The sequence below is a fragment of the Dysidea avara genome, chromosome 10 (genome assembly GCF_963678975.1).
Source record: "Dysidea avara chromosome 10, odDysAvar1.4, whole genome shotgun sequence".
Lineage (NCBI taxonomy): Eukaryota > Metazoa > Porifera > Demospongiae > Dictyoceratida > Dysideidae > Dysidea > Dysidea avara.
In genome coordinates, this window is record NC_089281.1 from 19,191,803 (window position 1) to 19,209,204 (window position 17,402).

The 17,402-nt window shown below is 38.8% G+C and overlaps 3 protein-coding genes and 1 long non-coding RNA gene across 5 annotated transcripts; 2 read left to right on the forward strand and 2 right to left on the reverse strand.

The window, feature by feature from the left end:
* The first annotated feature begins 28 nt into the window (after positions 1 to 28).
* On the forward strand, positions 29 to 1,378 carry LOC136268285 (ADP-ribosylhydrolase ARH1-like). Its single transcript, XM_066063572.1, has one exon. The coding sequence runs from the start codon at positions 104 to 106 to the stop codon at positions 1,187 to 1,189; it is 1,086 nt and encodes a 361-aa protein (XP_065919644.1). The 5' UTR covers positions 29 to 103; the 3' UTR covers positions 1,190 to 1,378.
* A 321-nt stretch (positions 1,379 to 1,699) lies between these two features.
* Positions 1,700 to 3,516, forward strand: LOC136268283 (uncharacterized). The gene has a single exon (XM_066063571.1). The coding sequence runs from the start codon at positions 1,798 to 1,800 to the stop codon at positions 3,436 to 3,438; it is 1,641 nt and encodes a 546-aa protein (XP_065919643.1). The 5' UTR covers positions 1,700 to 1,797; the 3' UTR covers positions 3,439 to 3,516.
* A 2,860-nt stretch (positions 3,517 to 6,376) lies between these two features.
* On the reverse strand, positions 6,377 to 7,359 carry LOC136236299 (uncharacterized). The gene is made up of 2 exons (XR_010692068.1): positions 7,153 to 7,359; positions 6,377 to 6,833 (listed from the first exon to the last, which is right to left on the reverse strand). It is a non-coding gene; the product is annotated as an uncharacterized lncRNA (long non-coding RNA).
* Positions 7,360 to 8,131: 772 nt separating this feature from the next.
* LOC136268004 (WD repeat, SAM and U-box domain-containing protein 1-like) lies at positions 8,132 to 17,402 on the reverse strand. 2 transcript variants are annotated; one of them, XM_066063227.1, is made up of 10 exons: positions 17,012 to 17,402; positions 16,330 to 16,477; positions 15,394 to 15,632; positions 14,425 to 14,536; positions 14,079 to 14,112; positions 13,988 to 14,028; positions 13,850 to 13,938; positions 13,037 to 13,273; positions 9,062 to 9,124; positions 8,132 to 8,396 (listed from the first exon to the last, which is right to left on the reverse strand). In XM_066063227.1, the coding sequence occupies exons 1-10, from the start codon at positions 17,385 to 17,387 to the stop codon at positions 8,251 to 8,253; spliced, it is 1,485 nt and encodes a 494-aa protein (XP_065919299.1). In that variant the 5' UTR covers positions 17,388 to 17,402; the 3' UTR covers positions 8,132 to 8,250. The 2 variants fall into 2 exon arrangements, with proteins under 2 accessions (XP_065919299.1, XP_065919297.1); XM_066063225.1 differs by having other exon boundaries at positions 14,425 to 14,539.

Genomic DNA, 17,402 nt, shown 5'->3' on the forward strand with positions numbered 1-17,402 from the left:
TCGACTAAAATACTGCAATTACGTCAGCTGATTTTAAGAGTATAGCGCCTAAAGGATTAATTTTGCACTTTCATTGTTGTGTAGTTTGAACTTCACACCTGGAATGGCTGCATCCACTTCATCGATACCTGAAAAGGAACGTTTCATAGCATCATTAATACTCGGAGGAGCAGGAGACGCTCTCGGTTATAAGGGAGGAGAGTGGGAATTCTGTAGATCAGGAAGACGTATTCACGAAGCACTCGAACAGCTCGGTGGAGTTGAGAAAATTGTAGTAAACACGAAGAAATGGCCAGTCAGTGACGACACGGTAATGCAGATAGCAACCGCTGAAGCACTAGTTGATTGCAAGTGGACAAACTTGAAGGAACTGTACTCCAATGTAGCTGCCAAGTATAAGGAATGCATGCGCGACATGGCTGGCCGAGCTCCAGGGTTGACTTGTCAAGATGTTGTTCACAAACTAAAACCTGCTGTGCCAAATGGGTATTGCGTGCCATTCAATCCACGTGGAGGTGGGTGTGGTGCTGCTATGCGTTCAGTTCCCATTGGACTGCACTTCTGGAAACCTGATCAACTGGATGACTTGATAGCTGTATCTATTGAGAGTGGAAGAATGACTCATAATCACCCAACTGGTTATCTTGGGTCTCTTGCTACCGCGTTGTTAGTGTCTTATGCTCTACAAGGTCAACCCATCAAACAATGGGGACGATTACTCTATGACACTCTGCCGAAAGCAAAAGAGTATGTTAAAAATGAAGGGCGTAATGTGAAGGAAAATATGGAGGCTTGGTCATATTTTGAGGATCAATGGAAGAACTACTTGACCAGTCGTGGCATCTTTGATCTTGATAGTTGTGAAGTGAAGTTCCCAGATAAGTATGGTATAGAAGAGAGGGATAAATTCTATCGTGAAATCAGTTTTTCTGGTACTGGTGGTGCCAGTGGACATGATGCTCCAATAATTGCTTATGATGCTATCCTAGGAGCACCTGGGGCAGACTCATGGGTAGAACTGTGTAGTCGTTCAATGTTTCATGGTGGAGACAGTGACAGTACTGGTATTATTGCTGGAGCTCTGTATGGTGCCATGCATGGCTTCAAGGGTGTACCTGAGGGAAACTACAAGTCACTGGAGTATCGTGACAGGATGGAAAAACTAGCTAAGAAAATTTACACTAAATAACAACTCTTTGTGTGCATATTTGGCATTGGTCTAGCTAAGTTCTGTGCAATAAAATAATGCCAACATCTATACACAAACTATGTGTTGTTAGTTTCAGTGTGTAGTATCTCATGTAAAGGTGATATAATCTTTTGTTATATTCTGATATAAAAAAGTGGCAACAATTTGTTGTCACAACTGATTACTACAGCCATTGTTATTGTTATTAGAGCTTTATTGGTGACTGTTGACCGCACAGCACATGCCAGGAAAGTTGTTACGTATATGTCTTTTCCCTGTCCTTTGATAAGAGGAAACTGGGCCATGCAATGGCAATGAATGAGTATGGCTACTTGCTTGACGTGTATACTCCCTTGGAAAGTGTCTTGGTGATTAGCTATTAAGCTGATTTTCCAGGTCAGCATACATGAAGCGTCCTCATTTTCAAGTGGCCTGATAACAGATTGGAAAAGAAAAATATTCGCGAGTTGAGCATTGGCAAGGAAATTATTTCGCGGTACATCCTGCATGTAGCAGCTGCGGTGAGGTAGGGTACAAAGTGCAGACCATTGCCAGGCCCCCATTGTGGGTTTTGTACTCGGTTTTGTATAAAGAGCACTGGAGCAGAAATGTCTACTTACATGAACTTGCGGAACTTTGGAAAGAAAGTGACCACCACTTCGGTTGAATGCCAGACGCTGATCAACCATGGCTTATTGCAACTGTTTGGGTTTAACCACGAGGAAGCCATTCGTTGCTTTAAAAAAGCTCTCGACTTTGACAAGAGCTGCGCAATGGCCCACTACTTCATCGCGTACGGAAATGCACCCAACTACAACAATCCCAATGGTTTGGACCTTACTGCTGCTTTTGAAGAATCTCAAAAAGCAATGGAAGAGGCTAAGAACGGCAATGTATCTGAATGGGAAATGGATCTCATTAAAGCTCAGCTACATCGGTTTTGCTCACCTCCTGACTCACAATCATCAGCAGAATTGAGCAGAAATTATGTCAATAAAATGAGACCTGTGTATCTAAAATATGGTAAAGAAGATGCTGATATTGCCTCATTCTTTGCAGAGGCACTGATGGGGCTGGGACCATGGAAGTTATGGACTCCACCACCAGATTATAAGCCAGCAATCCCTGAAACAGAAGAGTTGATAGAAGTGTTAGAAACATCCCTGAGTACTTATCCTAATCACCCAGGACTGTGTCACCTTTGCATCCATACGATGGAGTTGTCATCCACACCAGAAAAGGCACTGCCTGCTGCTGATGCTCTACGTAATGGTGGATATGAGCAAGGTCACCTTCTCCATATGCCAAGCCATATCGACATATGGGTGGGGCATTACAAGGAAGCTCTTGAAGTGAATAAAAGTGCAATCAATGCAGATGAGATATACACAGAAAAAACTGGACAGGATAATGAGTTTTACAAATTATACCGAGTACACAATTTACAGTTTGCGGTATGGGCAGCAATGTTTGATGGACAGTATTCCACAGCTATGAAATATGCGAAAGCACTTGAGAAGCAGATTAGCGTAGAAGCTGCTACTGTAATGATTGGCCCTATTCCATTTGGTGTAATGTTCCTTGAGTCGTATGCATGTGTTCCCTGGCATGTCTTGGTCCGTTTTGGAAAATGGGAGGAGATCCTTAAGTATCCACTGAAAGAGGAAAAAGATGTGTATGTTGCTACCATTTCCACGGCACACTATGCTCGTACAGTTGCTTATGCTGTTACTGGTCGACTGAAGGAAGCAGAAGCAGAACGGAGCAAATTTTATGCTTCCTTAAAGAATGAGACATACAAAATACGCCATATGCACAATAACATTATGCATGATCCTGAGCGTCACTGTGGTGTTCTTGATGTAGCAGAGGCTGTGATGAATGGAGAAGTGGAGTACCAAAAGGGAAATATTGAAGAAGGTTTCAAACATCTTCGTCTAGCTATAGAACGTGACACCAACTTGATGTATGATGAGCCATGGGGATGGATGATGCCTTCACGACATGTTTTTGGTGCTCTGCTTCTTGAACAAGACAGAGCTGCGGAAGCAGAAATTGTATATCAAGAAGATCTGAAGCAGTACAAAAACAACATGTGGTCACTGTTGGGTCTTTGTCAAGCACTGAAGCAACAAAACAAAGCTGAAGAAGCTAAAGTTGCTCAAGATTTATTCCAGAAAGCAAGTGTGCGCACTGATGTAGATGTTCAAGCATCTTGTCTCTGTGCTACAAAGATATGTTGTCATTAAGTTTTATACCATGTTTATCAAAACTCATAGGCATGTATTTAATTGTTATTTTTAAAGAAATGTATTGATTATTGTGTATGGTTGTGCAATACATTCCATCCCACATGGATATAGTCTCACATGGGGAACATGAAACTTTCCTGCAGAAATTTTGAAGCATGAGAACTTAATTGGTGACAAAAATTGAGACACTCTAATAGAGCAATCAGAAATTCTCATGCAATAATTGATCACGGTCAGATAGCAAATAAAATACTCTAATATAACAACCAGTTTAAAAAGAATGATAAATATCACTGCATAATGACAAGCATCTAAACTGGCAAGATAACAGTTAAAGGGTTCCTATGCAATATAACTTGACTAATATTTAAATACACCGTATACATACAATGAACCTAGTTTTTCGTAATTATTCTGTAATTCCTATTTGACTGTGGATATTTTTGCTTACCTGCTGATTTTGGTTCAAATGCTTCTTTTTGCAACTAAAGCTTTAGCCAATGCTAGTTAATTTGTTAACAGGGTATTAAACAACTATAGTGTCAGGGAGCTGTACCCACTATATATACTTTATCAAGCTCCAAGCTGGTCCACACATTTAAATTCCCTCATGTAAGTGTAAACAAATCAGGACCACTATAATAATGTTCCTTCTATTTGTATAATTTTATTGTATTTTAGGAATATAATATATGATACATGTAGGTATAACAATAATTGATGATAAAGTACACTATCTCTTTAAATTGCAAAAGTGCACGTGATGCTCAACTAGAATAATCACAACTAATTAAAGATCGCCCATACAAAAGGAGCATTGCCCTATCTTGATGAAGACAATTGAGAGCAATAGCGACATAGTTTTGATATTTTCTGGCAGTGCAGTTGCATTTGTAAACTCTGCATGCTGGGGGTTGCAACCTCAGGCACCTCGGACTTTAAAAGTAAACCATATGGTGTGCTATAAGAGTCCTCTCTATTTTGAACTCTTGGTATTACTATATTGCTATGGACTTTCACTATGCACGACAATGCAATCCAGTTACCAAATCAACTTCAGGGCATATATCTCCAGACAGAGGATGCTCCACATAAGCTACTAGTTGTGCCCCAGTCATACTGTTTTTTACTGCTGGCCCACTATATTGTTCTGTTAGCATTCCTTCTTCAGTTGTGTCTCTGACCATATTTCTATCCTAACATCACAGCTGTTCACTAGATTTAAGGCAAGGTCGTCTGCTGCATGCATGGAAGTATACTTCCTAAAGAGATTCAGTTTAGAAGATACGAGAGACTATTTCAGTGTACAATTTTATTTGCAAATTAGTTTTATATTAAAAAATTATAATACAAGGGACCAATACTATAACTTTTCTGATTACAGGCTTTAGACACATGGTGATCATGAGCTCTATGCATGATATACTTTTACACTCAATTAACAGTAATTATAGGGTATTTGACTGCTCTATTAGAGTATCTCGATCTTAGAAAATACTATTATATAATATGTATGCTGTAGAAAAATAGTATATGGTTGTGACTATATAAAAACTTATTAACAGTCCTGTGATGGAACAAGTTACCAATTTGAAAGCTGGGGTTTCTGCCAACATGCACTGCCACAATATGATGTTCCAGGTGTCATTTCAATCATTCATGAAAATGATGTCTAATGTGTGCTATGATATTGTATATACACTGAGAGTCAGGGAGACTGCATGGTTAACATGTTCTGTCATGTGCCAAGCACCACAAAGCTTACTATGGCTCCTCCTATATCACCGTACTGATGAGATATTGTGTGTGCTTGCTATATTACCATGCAGCACAACTGTTAACCAATTACCTAAAGAATATATACATATATATGTATAACAATACTTATTTCAGACATGCACCCTGCGTATATATTATAACAAAGTATAGACCTATACGTAATCAAATGATGATAGTCTATAAATTGAAACCCAGCTGCATGGTACTCCATGTTTGGCTTCTAGTGGACTATAACCATCTAGCTGCGTATGTACAACAGGTCATATACATGAATGACATGAGTCATAGCTATTTCTTGGCTGCGCATGAGTGGACCGTAACAGAAAGTCTAACAGTTATAATTGTGTAGCTTCATCAGGGAATCACAAACTTTACAATGAAAATCTCTATATACAGTAGAAATGATCAATGCAGAAATCCCATGCAGTCCAGGTGGTGACTGGATCCCCTACAGTCTAGACAAGGACTACTGCTATACTTGACTTGGAACCTGCCCTGCATTTAACCTCTGTTTAAAGCAGCAAGGCTTCTTGCACATCATGCCGTGATGAAGGCCACTTATTATTTAACCATGCACTATCAGTATAGCAACGTCGTAAGATATGTAGGTTACAAACACTATTTAAAATCATCCACAATGAGTACCCTTTATCTATCCCATCCTACTATTTAGAAATGGAAAGAGCCACTAGACAATATCATCCTAGACGATATCATCTTAGACGTTACATTCTTCCTACTTCATCCACCAACATATTCCAGCATAGTTTTTATTTCAGATCAATTCGTGATTGGAACGCTTTACCACCCAGATTAATTGATCATGATAACATTGACCAATTTACTAATGAAATCCAGCAAATTTATAAGTCCTAACTTCTGTACGCATGTAATCATTGTAACTATATTTGTAATTGCTAAATTTTTCCTGAGCTAATCAGCACTGAGTGCTGCCTGCTCAGTAATAATAAATAAATTAATAAACCTATATATAGTAAGCTGAATGACTAAATCTCCTTATAGTACATGAGATATGATTGTACATATATATCACAAGAGCTTTGAAGTGTATATAGGATGAATTTCGCACACATAGCTACTTTTTCTTATCAAATACATAGCTAGTCATAGCTATCTGCATATTATACACTGAAAGTAAAATTAATATAGCCAGTCACTGCTAGCTGATTTCTAGAATATATTGTAAAATTCGGCACAATTAAATGGTTGGTTTGTAGCTATAGCTACACTTCCCATGCACAAGTTCACTAGGCTGGCTAGTCCCATATGCTGTTTCTTGCTGAGGAAATCCAGTCCTGGGAGTCTCAGTAGGGTTGATATTATGCTCACGTGACGGAGGACGAGAGGGTATATGGTTCACTGCAATTGTCAAACTCTTCATAAGCTGATCGTATCTTATGACATATTCTGGGGGGTGGCTGATCTCAGGAAATGATACAGTAATTGTCAAGTCACATCGTTCAGCGTCGCTATCATAGGAGATTAGAATCGGTGAATTCTTGCATCGGTTATAATCAGTTGGTACCACTAACTCTTGCTTCTGTCCAATGCTGCTTTCTTGCATACTCGGCGATATTGCTCTTCCCGACGGTCTGTGAAAAGGATAAGTTGTGTACTGAATTTATTTGTTGTTAATTATTTACTGCGCCCAGGGGGCGATCAACACCCCCAAAGAAATCACACACACACACACACATAAAATATACAGCAAACAATTAGATAGACAATGAGAAATTAGTTGTATCTATGTTTTCTGATTCTATGACAGACTCGTACTGACTGGCAAGCCGGTGTTCCAATCTTTGATTGTTCTTGTAATGCAGCATCATACGCCGAAACCATGCAAACCCCACGATCATGCAAGGCATGTTGCTACGTTTGTAAGTATCGCCTCATAAATATATAACTTACTTTTTAAATTCTCTGTAGTTAATCTGTTTATACACTCAATGTTACTACGTTGTACACACTTAAGGCGCCTTTTAGCGCGAGTTCTCGCGTGAGCTACCATTCGCGTCAACTTTAACCAATTACATTGAAGCGCTGATAAGACATTTTTGCCTTAAATGGCTACAGACACCCACATCCATTTTACGCGCCTTTTTCGCGCTACTGTAACATGTGTTTCAGCGAAAATCGCTGATGAAGCATTCAGTGCATGCTTTAAATGTATGTAGTTGGCTATGTGGTGAGCACAATATAATTTTCTGAGCAATGAATACATTTTGTCACCACAAGCATTAGACTAGCTAACCACAATGGCACTCCGGCTAATTCCCTACTCAGTCTCATTTCATAATGGTTCAGTGGTCATGCTGACATCTATAATAGCTAGCTAGCTATATAGTTTTAGCTCAGCATTTGAAGTTGACAGAAACATCAGAAAGTCACTAATAATACAAACCCCATCCTCATGTCTTACTACATACAAAATGATTAAAGCCGGAAGCAACTCATATTAAATACTTATGGCCTACCATAGACCAACACTTGACATGGAATGAATGATCACAACAAAGGCTAACAATATTAAAGGCTTTCTTCAGCAAACTCAAAATCATGCCCCAATAACATTTAGGTCAACTATTATCAAAGTATGGTAAAGTCTATCCCTGACTATACGCATTGATCATTTGCCCACTGTGCACCCAGAAAAATCATTCAAGCCCTATAGAGGAGGTCTGCTAGATTTGTATTTAATAGCTACTCAATTTATGATAGTGTATCCAACATGCTCACTAATCTAGGCTGGAGCCCTCTTGCAGACAGACGAAATGAACATAGATTACTAAAGTTATATAAAATAATTCACCCACCTAGTAGACATTGACATTGTCTCATGTAACCACTGTACATGTGGACACTCAAAGAGATTCTTACAATTATTGGCAAAAATTAATGCTGATATTTTCGAAACTTCCACTGTATGCATATAAGAATTTCAAATATTTACAAAAACTCACAATGAATTATAAGTGCATAAAAATAATTCTTTAAGACAATAAAAATTTATTTGCAATGAGAGTCCATGTATGTCTTTAGTGTTTTATTAGGGACCAGGTTGGTGTGAGGGAATGGTAAGTTGGTCATTGGACTAGTGCTCTTGCCTTCACTTAGCCATGACACTATGGCAGAACGTTCATATGTGTAGCCATCTGTAATATATATGTATGAAATATAATATAATAATATAGTGTCATTGAACTGTGTATGATGCATGCATATAGTCAGGCCACATTTATCCTTGTAATCATTTGGCCATATTATAAAGTAACTACCAAGCAGAAATGACGTCAGTCATAATCACTGTATCAACTTTTCTTTCTCTGTAGCTAACTTAAAGCACTAGATGTTGCATGGAAACGTCTTGGCCAAACCCATAGCTACAATGGAAGAAATTTTTACCAAAATTAGCATGACATGAAGGTGACTGATAAAGCAAAAGATACAATAATTTTCAATTGTCATGTTCAAAAGTACTGTTTTTAACCTGATTCCTTCTGGTGCCTCCCCACCATCAACTATCCCAAACTCTTCCATGTGACACAACTTTTATTAAAAATATGGAAATTTTAGAAGAGGGTTATACCAGCTGGCTGTCAAATACAACAAAGCATGTGATGTGTGGTGAAATCTGGCCTTTATTGGTATGGTTGATGTGTATATTATAGGAGAGTTTGACGGGTAATATACCAAGCCTATACCACCACTGTAACAAGATGTTGGGTGCTCCAAGCATGTAATCAGCACATGAGCATCACAATCAGTCTACACACAATTGTTATGCTCAAGTTGATAAATCACTAGCATTAGCACTTACCAGCAGCCACCACTGGATCAGTCATCCTGAGCTGAGTAATGGGACAACAAAACTCTTGTTGACCTGAAATGGAAACTGTACTAGCTACCATACACGGACCTACCAATATGCATTACATTATTGACAATAATAATAGTCAACTCATGTTCCCCTAGTCAAGACAGTCTAATCTAATCTCATAATCCACAAGTAGCAGTTTTAAATAGGGTAGGGATCATAGAAATTTCATTTTGTTATGATTCCTACTTAAATTAAAAAACCCAAAATTTCTTTTTGCTGGTAATAATAACTTTTTTCTAACATAATTTATGACTAGTGAACCCACACACCACATCAAATAAACAAATGATGTGTAGACATACCAGAAACTTAATTGTGTGGCATGCACCTCAACCATCAGGTTCCTGGCTATGTGGCTATTTCGCTTTGTTTTCAACTATGTTCTGCCTGCTACATACAGAGAACAGTATGAGAAGCTTCCCTACAATTATCTGCTCACTTCAATGTAGGACAAACAGTACGAAAATTATTGATGACTCTCAATATAAACTGATAACCAGCACAAGAAGCCACTGACTTGCTACCAATGCCTTTACATTAGTGGAGAAAGACACAAAGGAGGACAAAGGTAAGTTCATTATGTAGCTGCTGTGGTATAGCTGGATAAAGCAACTGGCCTGTACCATTAACAATTAAGTACAGTGACAAGCAGCTGACCTTGGAAACACTTACAATTACTGTTGAAAATGATTATTTGGTCATTTGATTATTCAGTCGGCATGACACTATTCGATTCGTTAACACACTATTCGAATAATCATTAGCACTTATTCAGATGGAAAATCCAGCCTCAAAACTTAAGATTGTGAATGAAGTGATGTATCTATGCAGTAAATATTCTATTTTAGAAAAGATAGAAATAGCTCTTAGGCTTTACCTTGCTCCCTAACAAAAGGTTTCAGTACTTATTCAATAGAAGTATAAGCTTAAAGAATAATCGAATATTCGGTCGTTTTGTTCACAACTATTCAAATAGTAAAAATTACTATTCATTTTAGCACTACTTACAATACAACATGCCCGATCACTGTTTGGTTTAAATTACACTTCAGCCATGTGCTAGGAGGATTAATGTATTTGACATGGCCACTAAGTGAGGTGAAGCCCTGTGTTAAAAAGGAAACTGTATTACTATTGTACTTTCTCAAAAAAAATCACCCAAAACCAGCCTTCCTTTCCTGACTGGCAGTTCTGGTAATTGTAGTACCACACAAACATCTCAATATACACTAACCATATGAAATTTCTTTCAGCCAAGCCAACATGATGCCAAGAATCACTAATACAAGGATTTCCAAACATTACTATCAATACCAGGTACTATGTTGGTTGCATAGTCTAAGATGTCACAATTTGGTGAAATGTGACCTACCCACTTTGCATCATGACAGTTCGGTAGTATTATTTTGTTATGGATAATTAAGCCCAAATGTGTTGACAGAGCAACTCAAAACGTTTACAAAATAGTTCATGTTAATTTATTTCTTTGAATTTTATATTGATGAACTAAATGACAGACTTGATTTCTTCCCAACAATGCATATATATCAAGGACTTACCTTTGTCCTCCTTCATGTCTCATTTGTTTCTCCAGTACCACATAGTAGGTATTTAGTTGTGGGTACCAAATGAATGGCTTCTTGTTGACTTACTTGTACATTAATGGGAGTTATGTATTTTATGTTGTTTGAGCTTGCAAATTAGACAGAAAATTAGCTCCCACCAGAGTACAGTGTGTATGTGCACCAGTGTTGGTCATGTGAATAAGGTTCAAAAGTGTGAATGCAGGTTCATTCTCTAGGCGTGGAACGTGCAGCTATCGTAATGGAGAGGTTCAACGACCAGCTGCAGAAGGAAGTTGTCACGGGCCAGGAGGAGACAGTCTGACTAGTGGCAAAGAAGCTGAAGAGGACACCAGACTACCAATTTCGCTGGAAGGGCAATGAACAGTAGTTCAGATTTAATGACTCGGTGAGTGACTCAATCCAATCAGCTTTGGGGTTCTTGGAGAAGGTGAAGCCAACGTCCCCCAAGAGATCACTCTACTGAAGAATGCCAAGGAGCAACTTATCGAAGGTACAAAAACTATTGAGGGACAGCAACTCATTTGTATTGCTGATTGTTCAGAATATGGCTGGCCGTGGGCAGTGGTGGAGGCATACCAGAAGGCGGATGAACTGGCGGCGGAAGATATCAGCACTAAGCGTTTGGAAGACATGGTAAAGTCTGTTGAGCAGAAATATTGACACAAAAAGAAAAGGGAGGAAGGTTGTTCAAGGGAGCCAACCTGGAGGGAGCCCCAACCAACATAATAATGCTGCCCCCCCCACAGCTGATGTGTAAATTTGGAGGACCACCACCGCCGATGCACCCAGTATCACAACCTCTGCCATATGTCAGACCACCCGGCCCCAGAACTCAGATACCAGGACCATGTTTCAGCTCCTCACAGTTGAGGGCAATAAGGCAAGTAGGCCCTATCCTTTTGAACAATTGCTCACCGGTGGTAACACCTTGGGCAGTTAGGTTTCTAAGTAAAAGTAATGAAAGAAGATAGGTTACCTATCCCTGTTACTCGTCATGTGATGGCGATTCAGTTGATATATAGATACGCATGAAAGTGAGGTAATACATGTCTGCCTTTTAAACCAATATGTCAGTATTTCTTGAGTAATACAGTAAACTACCTTACAGGCCAGGATATTAGCTCTTCCTAAAGTATTTTAAATGGTCAACAAGCACAGTGACGATACTAAGGTGAAAGGAAAGAAAACGATTCAACATTTTGTAATGGGTGAGTTCCTTGTTGTATGTTCAAAGCTACACTTGCTCCTTGCCAATTACACTAAATCTGTATTTTTAACAGATTGGACAAATATGTTTCATGAGATATGCCTATTTGAAATTATGTATGTAAATTTGCAAAACTTATTGATTTTTTAAAATCAAATCCAGTTTTTTGGACTATGCAGGTTTAAGGTTAAGTCATTTTAACTGCAGCAAACCACTGTAACCTTACAATGTGCCACATCCACTTAAAAGATCTCATACGTAGGTATAAGACCTATAATTCAGAAAAGCACAGTCGTCACCCCAAAAACTTCTACCAGAAGACATTTCACCCACACGACAGCATTAAAGACACTAAGGTTAATGCAAAAAGGTACCATAAAATTACAAATCTAATAATGAAGCAGTTGGAAGACTGTGAATCACTGCACTTTTTCCCTACATACCACACACTACAGCATATGCCTTGTCACCAAACACTACACCATTGTGTTGTCATACTGATTCACTGTAAAACATGAAACAGCACACACATAATGGTAGGCCACACATGTCAATATCATGTGACTATCACCTGACCACAATGATACGACAAAAAAACCATCTTTGATTGTTTGACTGCCAGAGAGGTCAGCCCACACCCACACTGTCCAAATATAATGGTCAGTTATTATATATCATGAGCTGTTTGGTGGCATATTGGCACTGAAAAATGTGAAGTATGCTGACAAACATACTTTTTAAAATACTATATATTGCAGTGAAGGGCCACAGAACAAAACTTATACACATATTATTATTGTTAGCAGAATACTATAGTGTACACTTGAAAAGGAACCTCTAAGGTTAAGAATTGCTACAGAGCATCCTCTTTCATAGGTAAACATGATATGGACTGATGGACTGAGTCTGCTCTTGCAGAGGGGTAATTTAGAATCTAAAACCTGTTGATGTAAGTTTCCATATGACACACACTATGACAACATAGAGAGGAATGAGGTCACTAGTACATGTACCTAACATGTACCTAAAAGAATATAACAAGTGACAAAGTACACAGTTTGCCCTAACACTTGCTAGCATAGCATGACTTAACCCAAGCACATGACTTATAACAATACATACCAGAGTCTTCTCTTGTTAGTTGACTAGACAGAGTATGTATCTTAGCAACAAGTGACATGTCATACTGGTGTTGTGAGGACTGGGCTTGTTGGTTCTGCTGTTGTCTGGTAATAACTTCTGTTAGCCATTGTAGAACCTGAGCTTCCCAGGGAGGGGGGTTTACTACGTCAGTCACTGTTGATTCCAATGGAGGGGCTGAAGGCATCAACTGCTGAGGCTTGTTATCCGTCTGTTCTTCTGTAATGAGAATTACTGATATTACGGACAGTAAAACCCATGTACTTGGGACTGACCAAAAGTGTCCTTATATCAAGTGTCCTGATTTTCCAGGACAGTAACTACAGGATACTTTGGGACCTAAACCAAGCGCCTAGATTATGCAAGTGCTCATTGAATAAAAAGTTTATAGCATTTAGCTAAGAAAAACCCATGAAAGCAACATCTTGTGCATCTGAGAGAATGGTACGCATTATCAAGAGTTAATAATAAGATAGTTAGTTAGAGACCACGCCTCGGATCTTCATGTTTTAAAAACTTCAGCTTTGCCTCGGTTTTTAAAATCCACAAGATCCTTATGCTAGGTCTCTAACTTACAGACCACAAATGGCTCCATTCCCTCAAAACATAAAACTTTTATCATCCGTTTCCATAAGTGGATCTGTTCTGTTTAAAACAAACAAAATGTAAAAAGAGGAATTTTTTGTTCATAATTATAACACACACACACACACACACACACACACACACACAGACACACACACACAGACACACACACACAGACACACACACACACACACACACACACACACACACCTGTTAAGTGCCATATCTTAGCAGTATAATCAGTTGAAGAAGTAGCTAACAGTTTAGTATCAGTGGAGAAGCAACAAGAGGTAATAAACCTAACAACACCACACAATAGGTACACAGTGTATAGGTACAGTAACTGACCGTTCATGGGCATGGATGACTCTAAGAACAGAATAGGTCTCCTGTCATAAGATAATACACAGTATGTAAATAACTAATGTAAGATACTTACCAAACTCCATATAATCACTGTCTTGTCATTTGACCTACAAATAGCAATAACAATGTCACACACAATACGTCACACAGTGTTTCACATTCTCTACATGTACGTATGTATGTCGCGTATGCACAAGTGAATCACAGATCCTGCAATTAGTTTGCTGCTGATATTTATATTTCATTTAGCAGGATCTGCAGGGTATATTACAGGACCACAGGTGCTATCATGCTACTTTGGTATTGGCTATAATAAATCTATAAACAAATAGTGATAACAGCCATGATGATGGTGTGAACACATACACACCTACACAACTTGTTTATACAGACTCCACAAACTTATTATCCACACTTACGCTGATGCTAGTAGTTTATTGTCCAGTGATAAACTACAGTTACAAACTAATCCAGTGTGACCTGTCAGTGTATGCTCCTTAACCATTGTCACTCTGTAACTGCCATAGGCTCCTGCTGAGAACATCACAACATAACTACGCATGTGCAACAATACATCACATTTTAAAGAATTATCTCTGGGAGTGAAAAAAGCTGTCTAGCAACCAGTGTTGAAACTGGGTCACCATTGCCCACTGACCAGGATAGTAATCCAAGTCAATTACAGCCAAGGTCTGTGCCAAGTGCTGCATTTTGAGTGCTCCACTAGCATATTAAGTAAACAGATAGCTATACCATAAAATTAGCAATCGCTCAGTGGGCATGGTCATAGATAATTTGATATGCAAAGTTTACAGATAGCAAAACACGTTTGCTATAAATGGGTAAGGCTTTGTGCATACTACACCTCACCGATGAATTTGCATGGCTCCGTGCTTACAGACATTCCTGATAAGTGGGCGCACCTCACAAAAGTAGTTGGTTTGCTGTAAGACTAGATCATGATTGGTACAACACTACTGTGTGTTTATATAATTACATTGATTTGTATACCAAGTAATCGATTAATGGGCGTGGCTCCATGTAAGTCTGCAGATAGCAATGGACATGGACAATATACCTATATGGGCTTAGCTCCACATATGCCTTACAGACAGTAACACATAATCCCTACAAGTAGGCATGGCTCACAAGAGAAGCTAGCATCACCAAACTAATTAATACATGATCCAATCTGGGTCAGAACCTGGATATTGTATAAAATGAGGACAAAATGTGACCCAGATGACATGAGCTCATTTCACTTTCAACGCTGGTAGCAACCCTTTTTTCTTCACATAAGCAATAATGAAGAAATAAGGAGACGAATAATTACACGTGGAGACATGCCTGACAAGTACCTGACAAATACACATTTATCAACATCTTACTGGCATAAGTAGTTATGTTCCAGATGTACATCATACAGTCAGATCCTGCACTGATCATAGTGTGCTGACCCTGGTTGGGGTCCCACTTGGTAGAGAAGAGGATACAGTTGACTCCCATGTCATGGGCGGTCTTACAATAGAGGTGATTTCCAGCGTGAATGTCCCACATAATGATCTCCCCACCGCTGTCTCCACTGGCCAGTAACCAGCCACACGGAGCAAAGCAACATGTCAGAACACTGTAGTGGATGTTAAAATGTAGCTTACTACATCATATTATTTAGCAGATCATATTTGGAATTCTTAATTTTGAAGATGAAACCCCATAACAAACTTACTAAAGTTTTGTTGACCCGTAGGTAATGTACCCCCATGAATTGGAAACTGCTAAGCGCCCCCTCGTTTAAGGATAGTTTTGTGCTCTTCAAAAGTCTTCTCTGGACAACAACAACCCCACAGTAAGTTTTGAGGACAAAATTAGGTATTTCAAGCCTCAGCTATACTTTATGGCTTGGCTAACTTTGTGATACTGACAGTTTCTGTACACAGCATTAGGTTCAGCCATGAATGTGTTTCTTCCACAGCACATGGTGCCACTACATTATATGACTACCAACAACAAAAACAGTTATAGTATATAGCAATATATTACAAGTCACATACAAAAAAAAATAATTATGTCATCAATGCTAATGTTTGGTAGTGACTTTTGTTAAGGCATGAAACCAGCCTAGGTTCATGGTTCTTGTACACCACAATATGGGTGTGCAGTGCAGTTTCAAATCCACAAGGGTACATTATTTATGTTTAAACTAGCACACCAAAACCACTCTGACAATACCAGCAACACAAAGCCATTGTTGATTGATAAAATATCACAAAGTGACTACAAGAGTATTGGCCTCCTCACTGTACTGATACAACATGACTACTTACCTTTGATCATGCTTCTTTAATTTCTTGAGTAATCTTAACGAGGACACTTCCCAAACATATACAAAATTATCTGCTGATGCAGCAGCCAAGATGGAGCCATCCAAAGTGAAACTACAACTCTTCACATTACCCTGTGTCTGTAGTGTAGCTGTATAGTGAATGAAATTATATCAAGTGAGATATGGCTATTAGGGACCAACTCTTCACTGTTTTGTGACATTCGAGGGGTCACTAACAAAGTGTAAATCTCGTAAGCCATTGAAGAGAATCCGTAAATCATAAACATTAGTCCAATTTGATGTATACTAACAGAGTGACAAATTATTTTGCTTTCAATAGCAGTTTTGCAAGCATTAATCTTTACTGTAAACCTCTGTGTAAATTTTAATCCCATAAATCTTGTGATTTTTTGCTTGTGTGGACCCCTCGTTGGTGACAAAACCTTTTATCCAATGAAAGCAGACTCAACATATTTGACAAACTCAAACACTTCAAAAAATTTCCTAGCTGTATGTTAAAAGATGTAATGACCAGCTATTGATTGATTTTACAGCCGATCTATTAGCACACAACTAAATTAAATTGTGAAATTTATTGCCTTCAGTTTTAACAGATAAGTGCGCGAATTTTAGTTATGCAAACCCACAACCAAAATATTTCATCAGCACATTAATGTAATTACCAATTTCAGAATATGACTCAGTGCTCCAGAGTTTTACACTAAAGTCACTAGATCCAGTACACAGAAGGTCTCCAATTGGCGTGAACTCTGCACAGTTAACGTAGTACTTGTGTCCGCGTAGTACGTGTAGCTCCGTGGGCGTTCCTTTTGTACTGGTGTCCCATACACGAACAGTTTTATCGCCAGACGTTGTAACCAGATGTCGTTTGACTGGGGAAAACGTGCACCAGTTTACATCGCCCTTGTGCCCCGTGATCTTGTCGCAACAAAATGAGCCATTCGCAAGAACAGTAGTGGCCATTCCCAAACTAGTAAAACCACGTAGACTAGTTGAGCTCAGTCCAGGGAAAGTCCCTACAATGCTCCCGTGCATCATTACGAATTACGTAAT